Source organism: Artemia franciscana, chromosome 19 (genome assembly GCF_032884065.1).
Source record: "Artemia franciscana chromosome 19, ASM3288406v1, whole genome shotgun sequence".
Classification (NCBI taxonomy): Eukaryota; Metazoa; Arthropoda; class Branchiopoda; order Anostraca; family Artemiidae; genus Artemia; species Artemia franciscana.
The window spans coordinates 31,407,143-31,421,440 of NC_088881.1; the positions used below are offsets into that span (position 1 = coordinate 31,407,143).

The 14,298-nt window shown below is 33.1% G+C and overlaps 1 protein-coding gene across 1 annotated transcript in view; it reads left to right on the forward strand.

The window, feature by feature from the left end:
• Positions 1 to 14,298, forward strand: part of LOC136039557 (AP-3 complex subunit delta-1-like) — a 206,770-nt gene that overhangs the window by 133,328 nt on the left and 59,144 nt on the right. Inside the window, exon 18 of the mRNA XM_065723397.1 lies at positions 13,082 to 13,213. Coding sequence (XP_065579469.1) covers positions 13,082 to 13,213 — 132 coding nt within the window. The remainder of the gene's footprint in view (positions 1 to 13,081; positions 13,214 to 14,298) is intronic.

Below are 14,298 nucleotides of genomic sequence, written 5' to 3' on the forward strand. Positions count from 1 at the left end.
TTTCACGATTTGCGTTTTGCATTCCTGATCATGTTAACTATTGGGTTTCTTTTGGTCGCTCCTTGATTTTCCTTGCCCCTCGAGTAAAGGCGGCTGCGTTCACGGATCAGGGCCTTAATAGTGGGCGTAATTCATGGCTTGTCGGATTCACTTTTAACCACAGTCTTTGTTGGAAATATATCGAGGTATTTGGAGTACAATTTTTCACTCGGTAATTCTCGGTCATTTCACTTCGGTAATCCAGCGGCCATGTTCACGGATTCCAGAGTCAGTTATTGGTCTATTAGTGATCCGTGAAAGGTTAGGTTTTCTCACAGAACTCTTTCCTTTGAGAAACAGGGCGTAGTGATCAGACAAGCTGACTAGTCCAAGCGATGTCGGGGGGTTGGTATAGGTCCTCAGTGTTTGTAAGTGTCAGATCAAGGTAACTGCTAGACGAGTGAGTGGGAAAGTTCACAATCTGATTTAGAGAAAGACTGGAGGCTAGATAAGCTTTCTATGTCTGGTTAAGATCGCCAACAATTATAAGAGCAGGACTGCTATATCGGCTTCTAAGTGTATCGTTGTTTGGAGGTAGTTGGTTGTATCGTTGTTTAACCGTTGTTTGGCGGTAGAAAACTAGGTCACGCCTGTTTTTTGCACTTTCAGTCTAATATACAGATGCCGTTATCACAAACGAGAGACGACGAAACAAGCCCGTGATTTTGCATATTACCCGTATAACCTCATATTCTCGATTTGTGAGTTCAGTTAGGGGTTTACACGATATGTCTTTCCGCGCATAAATTCCTACACCGCCGTCGAGCCTGTTGTCGCCTTGGCTATTTCGAGTACTTAGAAATGAGTTGTATCCATCAGTCCGTCCTTTAGCCTCGTCGAGGTTCCAAATTTCTGTCACAGTAGCAACGGCGATGTTACTGCTACGGAGCAGGACTTCCAAGTTTTCCATCTTGTTAATAGGGATCGACAGTTAGCCAAGAGGAAATTAGGCATGGTTGGTCTATGGAACACTATCGGCTTAAGAACGGACGGGCTGTCCTGGATGGTGCAAATGGGGGTTTCGTCAAATCTCTTCAGACCGGGTATTTTATGTGTTTCGGACATCTTGATTTTTCTAGATTTCGCTCAAACACTTGTTTTGACGAAGGACAATTGTCACGGTTTGTTACTACTACCGAAATAGCTCACCCCGTACGCCTTCTCGTTTCATTTCTTCCTGCCCAACATTCATGTCTCCTTCGTGTCGGTTTGTTTCCACCTGTGAACGGTGGGCCATCTGTGACTTCTCGCAGTAAATGCAATGTACTTAGCGTAGTCAAGGTAGATGGCGCCAAAGCAGTGGAAAGGAAACGCAGCTTTATTAAGTCAGTTTTTGGCACAACGACGGCTTCAATGGGAGTGATTAGACTCGAGAATAGAGCGAAAACAACTGCATAAGTCAATATAATTTTCACCATTTTCAGAACCAACTTTCGCGCACAAATATAAAGCTAAACTGTGGTGAGATGTTTTGCTAGCCGGACGGCGCAAGTGAAATCTACCTGTATGAAGCCTTTATATCTATCTATATGAAGCCTTTTAGTTCGTAAATCCACATTATTTTTCTTTCTAAGCTCTCAGGAGGTATAATAGATATAAGAGGTAGAGCGTTTCTTTGTTTTATGTCTTATATGTCTTCTATTGATAATATATGAGGGGGGTTACCTCCTCCTCAACACCTCGCTTTTTACGCTACTGTTCGAATTCTCCAATATTTTCAGGTCGACTACTGAAATACAAGGTTTGTTTAATTAGAACAATAAGAAGCTTTTTAAAAGTGCCAAAAACTTTAGTGTAAAGAGCGAGGTGTTGAGAAGGGGGTAACGCCCCTCATATACGTAATAAGGAGCGAAGCGTCTCAATAGTAACCAAAACTTTAAAAGATAGAATTTTGATAAAGGTAAAGGTAAAGGATACGGCATTAGACTTTACAGTCCCTACCGGCGGTGCTGATCTCCGTTTCTTGGCCCTTCAGCCAGGAAGTGCAATGGGGGGTTGGGGGCCAACCATCCTGTGCTTTCGCACACCCTTCCTGTTTACCTTCCCCAGATTTCTCCAGGTACCCATTTAAAGCTGGGTCGACTCTGGCTAAGCTTACAGAGTCACGCCACTGACTCCCGTCCCAAACTGAACAATTGGGTACACTGGGATTTGAACCCGCGTCCTTTCAGACAAAGGATCCCAAATCCAGCGCACCAACCGACTCGGCTAGGATACCAATTGAATACCAATGGATATATCCACAAAATTGACTTATTATGCTAATTCTCGATATATGGATTTCATTAAATTCGGTATTACTCATTGAAGGTTGTATTTTTTGCCAGGAGGAAGAATATTTGCCAGAAGAAAAATATTTAAAGAACCTAGAAGAAATAGCTTCTTTATAATAATAGTTCCATTGAATTCTGATGCTTTTTGAAAATATGTAAAATTAATTAAGTTTACTGCTACCCATTAAAATTTGCGAGTCTGATAAAATTTTCCTAATTTTCGAACTTAGGGGGGAAACGCCCCCAAAAATTCTGGGAGTCGTAAATAAAATCTAACAGTGAAATTAAGGGTATCAGAGAACCCTACTGTAGAAGTTTTAAGCTCATATATACAAAAAATGCGGATTTTTACATATTTTTTTACAGAAAAATAAATCCACGGATTCGTGTTTATTAATTCTTTTCCCTCGGGGTTGCTTGTTTCGAATAAGTGATCGTAGAAAACCTGGAGAGACATCATTTGATCGGAAAGCAAAAATTATAGTGCCATTCTTAATTGATTAAATTAATTATTGGAAAACAGCATTGGAAAAAAGCCAGTCCTCCTCGAAGGCCCATTGTTTCACCAAAGTCTTTCAATACAAAAATTTAGATAGCCAATTTTGGTTCAAAATAGTTGAAAGATATAATAGCTTCGTTCTGTGATATAACTTGACCCCTCAACACCCACGGGGCTATGACTACAAGCTTTGAACTTTGCCTATTGTTTACATATTTTATTAGTTATTGAGAAGTATACAGATATTTTTTCAAGGAAAGCATTTTCGGTGTTGGAGTAGGTTGTTTTATACGGGGAGATTTTCACATTGGGAAGATAGTTTCTGTTGGTTAACAAAGAAAATTTTGCACGGAAGAATACTTTGCCAAAATCAATATGCTAATTTTGTCTTAATTTTTCATGAATGATGAGCCGAATCCGAACCTCCATTAGTTGAAAAATTTTCAGAAATAAAAGAAAACAAGTTTTTCAATAGAAATTAAGGAGCGGCATTAAAACTTTTCATTAAAAACGGGTTAAAACGGAACAGAAATTATTCCGTATGTGAAAGGCGCTGTCCCCTCCTCAATGCCCTGCTCTTTACGCTAAAGTTTTTTATTACTTCAAAAAGTAGATTTGTGACAGAGTCAAGCTTTAGCGTAAAGCTTTAGCGATGAGGGGACAGCCCCTTTCGTATGCAGAATTATTTGTTTTAGCTTTAAGTTTTAATGCCGCTCTTTACTTTCAGTTAAAAAAAACTTTCTTTTTCTGCTATGAGAGGTAGGGTGCTTCTTAGGTATATTTCTTCCATGTCCGGTAGAATTAATTCTGTTGATGCGCTTTTCCGTTCATTCTCAAAAGTTGTCCATGGTGCCACTCGAGGGTCTCTTAACTTAGACTTTCCTTCTAAGCTTTTCTAATTTTAATATTTTTTTGTATATTTAACATAGTTTATTTTACAAAATTTATCTAATTATTTATTACAAAATTTTATATAAAAATTATAAAATTGTGATTTTATTTTAAATAAGTAAATAAAATAAAATGAATAAATATAATAAACTACTGTTATAAAATTTATATATAAATAGTGTAATTTATTTAATGTAAATTTATTATATTTTTACGATTTTTCCTATTAAAAATATAAACATATTTTTAGGAGCTGTCAGTGGTCTTTATCGTTTTAGGCAAAGCTAATTAGAAATAAGAAACTTTACTAAGCATTGCTTGTTTAAAATGCTGGACAAAATTCTAAGAATGAATTAGACTTACTTGCAACGGGGTTGCTCGAATTTACTAAACATTTAGGGGGGGGGGCAAAGATTTTTCTGAAAGAGAAGATACAAAAAAGGTACTTTAAAAAAAAAATTGAGGGGTGCAAAAGCAATTTTTTTTATTTTGTCTCAAAAGTTTAAAGTCACAATTATTTATTCACTTTAGAAAGAATATGGAACGCATTTTGGGAGAAATAGAAACTCCCAATTTTCTTTTAACATGAATAACAATCTGGAAACCCTGATTAGACGAATCGGTTGAAGATGGGCTACACGTAAATTTATTGTTCATAACGCCAAAAAGTGTCTCATATCCCGCCTGTGCCCCCGGCGTCCTCGTTGTAGTTGTGTCCCTATGTCCCGGTCGTCATTTATATTCCCTGTGTCCCGGTCGTGATTTGTGTCCGAGTGTCCCAGTCTGTAATTTCTCTTTGAGGTTCCCGGTCGTCATTTATATTCCCTCTGTCCCGTTGTCTGTGTGTGTGTGTGTGTGTGTGTGTCGAGTGACGTCATGTTTGTGTGTCGACTGACGTCATGTTTGTCGACTGACGTCATTATAAGGATTGAGCTGTATGCGTCATGAAGTTGTTTGTTGACTGACGTCATGTTTGTCAACTGATGAAATTACATACCGGGACACCGGGACACAGGGAATATAAATGACAACCGGGAACCTCAAAGAGAAATTACAGACTGGGACACCCGGACACAAATCACGACCGGGACACAGGGAATATAAATGACGACCGGGACATAGGGACACAACTACAACGGGGACGCCGGGGGCACAGGCGGGATATATAAATGACGACCGGGACATAGGGACACAACTACAACGGGGACGCCGGGGGCACAGGCGGGATATATAAATGACGACCGGGACACAGGGATTGTTCGAATAGAAACTACAGACCGGGACACAAATGACGACCGGGACACCGGGACACGGGGAATATAAATGACGACCGGGACACTCAAAGAGAAATTACAAACTGGGATACCGGGACACAAATGACGACCGGGACACAGGGAATATAAATGACGACCGGGACACAGGGACACATCATTAGAATAATGAGGTATAGATCTGAATACGGATTGTTTTTCCCATGGACAATTATATGTTGCATGTTCAAGAGTCAGTAAACCTGACAATCTATTTATATGCACAGACAATGGGACAGCGAAGAATGTTGTATAGTCGCATGTTTTACGTAGTTAAAAACATATATATATATATATATATATATATATATATATATATATATATATATATATATATATATATATCATGAAAAGAGAAATCACCAATGCAACAGCACAAACACAAAAAAAAAAATAGAGACAGAAGGAGAAAAGGAAGACTGTTTTCCTAAATTAGTGATTAATATAGACCAGCACTTGAATGAGGCCTTAACCCTACTCATCCATACAATCACATAGGTCAAACAGCATAGCCACACACAATCAACCATAAAGAATAATCCATGGACAGGCAGTCATGTCGTCAATAAGTATAAGTCGTCATTTACCATACAATAGAAAAAATAATATAGACAAATAATTCAGAGGCAACACCCAACGTAAAGCCTGTTTTACGACTAAATTTAAAATTTCCCCGGAGTCTATTGAGAAAAGATTGGTTTTCCTGGAAAAAATGAGATAAATACAATCCCAACGTTAGAGTTAGATTTTTCCAGAAATAATTACTTGTAGCGGCAAATTATTCTCCATGTAATAATTCTATCCATCCACACCAGAATTTTTTGAGAATGCAAGCTCTCAGAATTATACAACCTACGCCAATATCTCTATTCACAGGTGGGACACAACTACAATGGCGCGTAACTAATATGGCGCGTAACGACTTACGCGCGCGGGGGGGCTTGGGGGGTTCGCGAAGCGCCCCACCAACTAGGTGTTGGGGTGGCGCGAAGCGCCACCCCAACAGCTTGTATATATATATATATATATATATATATATATATATATATATATATATATATATATATATATATATATATATATATATATATATATATATATATATATATATATATATATATATATATATATATATATATATATATATATATATATATATATATATACTAGCTGTTGGGGTGGCGCTTTGCGCCACCCCAACACCTAGTTGGTGGGGGCGCTTCGCGCCCCCCCCCCCCAAGCCCCCCCGCGCGCGTAAGTCGTTACGCGCCATAATAGTTACGCGCCATTGTAGTTGTGTCCCTATGTCCCACCTGTGAATATAGATATATATATATATATATATATATATATATATATATATATATATATATATATATATATATATATATATATATATATATATATATATATATATATATATATATATATATATATATATATATATATATATATATATATATATATATATATATATATATATATATATGGTTTTAACTACGTAAAACTTGCGAATATACAACATTCTTTGTTGTCCCATTGTCTTTGCATATAAATAGATTGTCAGGTTTACCGACTCTTGAACATGCAACATATAATGGTCCATGGGAAAACAATCTGTATCCGTTGTAGTTGTGTCCCTGTGTCCCGGTCGTCATTTATATTCCCTGTGTCCCGGTCGTCATTTGTATCCCGGTGTCCCGGTCTGTATATACATTCGTTTTTTAGTTTTGTTTTTCTCCTTTATTTTTTTCCTTTTTTTTCTTTTTTAGTTTATTTAGATTTTTAGATTTTTTAGTTTTTTTATTAGTTTTTAGTTTTTTTTTCTTTTTAGTTTTTTTGTAGTTTTTACCTTCTTTTTAGTTTTGTTAGTTTTTTTTTTTACTTATGTCCTGGTCGTCATTTATACTCCCTGTGTCCCGGTGCTTTGTTGATTGCTAATCGAACATTCCTTTTGTCTCGTCATTTATTTTTTTCTTTTTTAGTTCTTTTAGTTTTTACCTTTTTTAGTTTTTTTTAGTTTTTTAGATGAAATTTTTTTTTAGTTTTTTCCTTTTTTTCTTTTTAGTTTTTTATTGGTTTTTACCTTTATTTTAGCTTATTTTTCAGTTTTTTCCTTTTTTTTAGTTTTTTTTTATTTTTTATTTTTTTTAGTTTTTTACCTTTTTTTATTTTTTTTATTTTTTTTAGTTTTTAGCTTTTTTACTTTTTTTATTAGTTTTTAGTTTTTTTTAGCTTATTTTTCAGTTTTTTCCTTTTTTTAGTTTTTTTTTGTAGTTTTTACCTTCTTTTTAGTTTTGTTAGTTTTTTTTTTTACTTATGTCCTGGTCGTCATTTATACTCCCTGTGTCCCGGTGCTTTGTTGATTGCTAATCGAACATTCCTTTTGTCCTGGTCGCTTTCTCTTTGAGTGTCGTCATTTATTTTTTTCTTTTTTAGTTCTTTTAGTTTTTACCTTTTTTAGTTTTTTTTTAGTTTTTTAGATGAAAATTTTTTTTAGTTTTTTCCTTTTTTTCTTTTTAGTTTTTTATTGGTTTTTACCTTTATTTTAGCTTATTTTTCAGTTTTTTCCTTTTTTTTATTTTTTTTTTATTTTTTATTTTTTTTAGTTTTTTACCTTTTTTTAGTTTTTTTAGTTTTTTAGCTTTTTTACTTTTTTTATTAGTTTTTAGTTTTTTTTGGTAGTTTTTGCCTTTTTTTAGTTTTTTAGTTTTTTTTTCAGTTTTTTTTTTAGTTTTTTATTGGTTTTTACCTTTATTTTAGCTTATTTTTCAGTTTTTTCCTTTTTTTTAGTTTTTTTTTAGTTTTTAGTTTTTTTAGTTTTTTACCTTTTTTTAGTTTTTTTAGTTTTTTAGCTTTTTTATTTTTTTTATTAGTTTTTAGTATTTTTTGTAGTTTTTGCCCTTTTTTAGTTTTTTTTAGTTTTTTAGCTTTTTTATTAGTTTTTATTTTTTTTCGTAGTTTTTGCCTTTTTTTAGTTTTTTTAGTTTTTTAGCTTTTTTATTTTTTTATTAGTTTTTAGTTTTTTTTGTAGTTTTTGCCTTTTTTTTAGTTTTTTCAGTTTTGACGTCACCTGATCCAGTTTTTTCAGGTGACGTCACCTGATCCATCCACAGACAGACAACTTATTTTTATATATATAGATTTATATATATAAATAAATAACATATAAATATAATAATATAATATTTATCATGTTGAACACAATAATTTGGAGGAAGATGAGAAATGTAGAAAATTGATAAGAGTAAAAACTAAATGAGAAGATCAATGTGGAAAATTGTTTGAATGCACCGATTTAGAAATAATGTTGGCTTCCCTTTAGTTTTTTGAGGGACTGGCTTGTAAGTAAAAGCTTTAATTTTAATTTCTTTCGCCTCTAAACCAAAGATAAAACAGGAAGATCGCGGAAAAAGGAAGAAAACGTGGACAATAAAACCAGAAAACATAAAACCAGCCCATTAAAGATAAAACCAGCCCCATTCTTGGTGGAAGTGTTTATAGAATTCACTGTTCGTGTGGCCGTTTTTATATTGGAAGAACCCAACAGCAATTAGGGGATTGGTTATCCGAACATAGGTCCTCAATCAACAAGGCCATGGGGCTACGGCAAAGGCCTGAGATTTTTGAGTCCACCTTGGGTCAACATTTGTGCTAAAATCCACACCATTCCATTTTACTTGACAGCATCTCCATTATTTCCCCCCGTTAAAGGTCTCATGCAAGTTTTCAGGGAGGCAGTTGAGATAAAAAAAAGCACATACACCGAAAGGTAGCTCTCAATACCGAAAGGTCACTGGAGAGTCCTAGCCCCATTTATGATGAAATTGTTAATGTTGATCGTTTTCACTGATCAATTCATCACTGATCAATTAATCCACTGATCAATTAATTCTGATCAATTTATCCACAAAATTATGTTGTGCAATCAAATAGAATATCTGATAATAGTGATTATAGTATATAGATAATATAGATACTATCTATCTTCTATATATATAAAAATAAGTTGTCTGTGGGTCTGTCGAGTGACGTCATGTCATCGTGTCGTCATGAAGTTAGTTGTCGTCATGTTTGCTATGACGATGACGTCATTAAAGGTATTTAAGAAAATCGTTCAAAGACAAATTTTTAATTGTAAGAAGATCTTGGACGGAAAAATGTTTAATTGTAAAATGACTGAACCTACAATGGCAACAGCCGAGGAAGCTGCTCAAAGAGTCTATGCCAAAAAACTTGCGGCTGATAGAGAAAGTAAGAAAAGAAAGCGTGCCGAGGAATCACAAGAACAGCAAGAAAACAGGCTTGCGGCTGAGAGAGAAAGTAAGAACAGAAAGCGTGCCGAGGAATCACAATATATATATATATATATATATAAATATATATATATATATATAAATATAAATAAGTTGTCTGTGTGTGTGTTTGTCGAGTGACGTCATGTCTGTGTGTCGACTGACGTCATGTTTGTCGACTGACGTCATGTTTGTCGACTGACGTCATTTTAAGGATTGAGCCGTATGCGTCATGAAGTTGTTTGTGGACTGACGTCATGTTTGTCAACTGATGAAATTACATACCGGGACACAAATGACGACCGGGACACAGGGAATATAAATGACGACCGGGAACCTCAAAGAGAAATTACAGACTGGGACACCCGGACACAAATCACGACCGGGACACAGGGAATATAAATGACGACCGGGACACAGGGACACAACTACAACGGGGACGCCGGGGGCACAGGCGGGATATATAAATGACGACCGGGACACAGGGATTGTTCGAATAGAAATTACAGACCGGGACACAAATGACGACCGGGACACAGGGAATACAAATGACGACCGGGAAACTCAAAGAGAAATTACAAACTGGGACACCGGGACACAAATGACGACCGGGACACAGGGACACATCATTAGAATGATGAGGTATAGATCTGAATACGGATTGTTTTTCCCATGGACAATTATATTTTGCATGTTCAATAGTCAGTAAACCTGACAATCTATTTATATGCATAGACAATGGGACAGCGAAGAATGTTGTATATTCGCATGTTTTACGTAGTTAAAAACGTATATATATATATATATATATATATATATATATATATATATATATATATATATATATATATATATATATATATATATATATATATATATATATATATATATATATATATATATATCTATTCACAAGTGGGACACAGGGACACAACTGCAATGGCGTGTAACTAATATGGCGCGTAACGACTTACGCGCCCGGGGGGCTTGGGGGGGGGGCGTGAAGCGCCCCACCAACTAGGTGTTGGGGTGGCGCGAAGCGCCACACCAACAGCTAGTATACTATATATATATATATATATATATATATATATATATATATATATATATATATATATATATATATATATATATATATATATATATATATATATATATATAAAATAAGTTGTTTGTGTGTTATGTCTGTCTGTCTGTCTGTCCACATATGACGTCTGAATTATTTCATCATATACCAATTCAAAACGAATGTACCGGGATACCGGGGACACAAATGACGACCGGGACACAGGGACACAACTACAACGGGGACGCCGGGGGGCACAGGGGGATATGTAAATGACGACGGCGACACAGGGAATGTTCGATTTCAATCACCATCAACAAAGCTCAAGGGCAATCATTAGAATAATGAGGTATAGATCTGAATACGGATTGTTTTTCCCATGGACAATTATGTGTTGCATGTTCAAGAGTCGGTAAACCTGACAATCTATTTATATGCACAGTTAATGGGACATCGAAGAATGTTGTATATTCGCAAGTTTTACGTAGTTAAAAACATATATATATATATATATATATATATATATATATATATATATATATATATATATATATATCTATCTATATTCACAGGTGGGACACAGGGACACAACTACAATGGCGCGTAACTAATATGGCGCGTAACGACTTACGCGTGCGGGGGGCTTGGGGGGGATTGGGGCGTGAAGCGCCCCCACCAACTAGGTGTTGGGGTGGCACGAAGCGCCACCCCAATTGCTAGTATTATATATATTATCTAATATAGATAATATAGACACTATATAGATAATAGTGATTAGCCTTGAGGAGTGCTTTACGTAAGATGAAATTGTGAAATGCTATTTAGATTTGTGTTTTTATTCACTTATCCTCTCACCGTTACTAAGAAAGGGTCATCCTGTTTTAGCTTTTTGGTTTTTTTTAAGGTTTGTTTTTGTTGTTTTTTTATCAGTTTCATTTTGCTCTGAGGACGGTCAAGCGGAGGTCTTGACAGAAATATTAAAAAAAAAAGTTCTCGCTTTCCTCCTTTCTTCGCGGTTTTATGTTTTATCATGATTAGCCAGTTTGGTCTCAGAAACTATTCATAAATAAAGGATGAATATAATCCTATTTATATAATACGATAAAATAAATAATATAGTAATAAAATATGTACAATAATACGATAATAAAACATTATTATAATAATGAAAATATAAGTTATGCCATAATAAAATAATATAACATAAATATAAAATAAAAGATCGATAATATCCCCTCTAAATAAAGTATATATATATATATATATATATATATATATATATATATATATATATATATATATATATATATATATATATATATATATTTTAATCATGTTGTCAACAATAATTTGGTGGAAGATAAGAAATGTAGAATATCAATAAGAGTAAAAAACTAAGTGAGCAGATTATGGAAAATTGTTTGAATGCATCGACTTAGAAAAAATGTTGGCTCTAAATGAAAAATGTAAAATATATTATAGTATATTTGAAACAAAAGAGACCTGCGGGGCCAGGGCCACAAAAAAAACATAAAAAAAACAACAACAAAAAAGCATATAAATATAATTAACAACATACAAATACGGTTACAGTATTCAAATTAAAATTTCACCCAAAACGATTAAAGCACGAAAAACCATTAAAAAACACTAATACAAACAAAGTCGTTACAAAACATGATGGGGTATACCTACACGAAAATTGCTCAATTTTTCGTACGATAATTTTTCCTCCCACTCTCGACAAATCTCTACTCTCCACTTATCTTATTATGTATTGTATATATAATAAGATATATAGTAATATAAAATACATAATATAATAACAAAACATATATAATAATATAATATAAATGTAATAATAAAAATATAAACAATTTCAACAGAATTATTTAACATCGAATATAACATATAACATAATAATTCCATAATATAACTGAATAACATAAATTGAAAATAAAAGATATCGACAACATCGATTTATTTTGTTTCTAAGTAATATATATATATATATATATATATATATATATATATATATATATATATATATATATATATATATATATATATATATATATATATATATATATTTATATATATATATATATATATATATATATATATATATATATATATATATATATATATATATATATATATATATATATATATATATATATATATATATATATATGTATATATGTAGAATATATATATATATATATATATATATATATATATATATATATATATATATATATATATATATATATATATATATATATATATATATATATATATATATATATATATATATATATATATATATATATATATATGTATATATGTAGAATATATATATATATATATATATATATATATATATATATATATATATATATATATATATATATATATATATATATATATATATTATAATATAATATAAATGGCATATATAAATAACATAAAATTAAAGATATCGATAATATCTAAATATAAGCTGTAATTTCGGTGTATTTCGCTTCTAAATAAAATCAATGTATAATAAAATACAAAATAGGTAATATAGTAATAAAATATATATAATAATATAAATAATAAATATAAATAATATAATATAGATTATGAATAAATAAGAGATGTCGATAATATCGCCTCTAAATAAATGGTATAATTTATATTTGTTTACTAAGTTTGTATTTCAGATGGGTAAATGTCGACCCTCCAATTCTGGGATCCTACTGCTAAGTTTGAAATTAGAAAATATTGGGAACTTTACATTGAACGATATTGACTTTTCACTTGTCAGCAGTACTAAAGCAAAACTAGCCAAAAAGGTAAGTATATGTTTGTTAGTTTTTGGTTTGTTTTTTAATGTTTTTTTGTTTGTTTAGTGTGTTTAGAATTTTCAGTCAAAGAAAGTTTGGAAAAATAGGAGATAAGTCTTCCAACTAAGATAGAGCATTGGAATCTATGGCAGTGGCTAAGTGGCAGTGGCTAAGGCAGTGGCTAAGGCATTGGCAGTGGCTAAGCATGGATCCGAAACAGTGGATCTTTGAAAGGTTGAGGAAGATTTGCCAGAAGTTTTCAAGAAGAATAGTTTTTTAGTCGGATTTTTTTTTTACACTTAGTATTTAACAAGTGACATAGAGCGATCGCAAATTCTGTCGGTCTGTCTCTCTGTCCCGATTTTGCTCGTTTGGGCACTTCCAGATAAGCTAGGACGATGAAATTTGGCAGGCGCACCAGGGACCAAACCAGATTAAATTAGAAATGGTCGTTTCCCCAATTCGAAAATCGGGGGGGGGGAGGGGGACGGCTAATTCGGAAAATTAAAAAAAATGATGTGTTTTTAACTTACGAGCGGGTGATCAGATCTTATGAAATTTGATTTTTAGAAGGACCTCGTGTCTCAGAGCTCTTATTTTAAATTCTGACCGGATCCGGTTACATTGGGGGGAGTTGGAGGGGGAAACCGGAAATCTGGGAAAACGCTTAGAGTGGAGAGATCGTAATAAAACTTAGTGAAAAGAAGCTCCTAGCTCTTGGCTCTTCCGACCCCGTCACAAGTGCCATATGAGCTCTTGGCTCTTGTTTGGGGTCTAAGTTTATTAATTATAGTTCCAGTCTAATCCAAGTTTTTTTTTAAGTTTTTGAAAGGTTGAGGAAGATAAGGTAGATACTCTCCAGAGAAACAGTTTTTAAAATCTAAGTTTTTTAAATCTAATTGTCAAGTCTTAAGTTTTGAAGTCTAATTCTCAGGCATACATTTTTTAAGTCTAAGTTTATTAAGTACAATTTAAGTCTAATCTAAGTTTTTAAGTTTCTGGAAGATTGAGGAAGATATGCTAGATGTTTTTCAGATGAATGATTTTAAGTTTTAAGTTTTTTAAGTCTGATTCTCAGGTCTAAATTTATTACG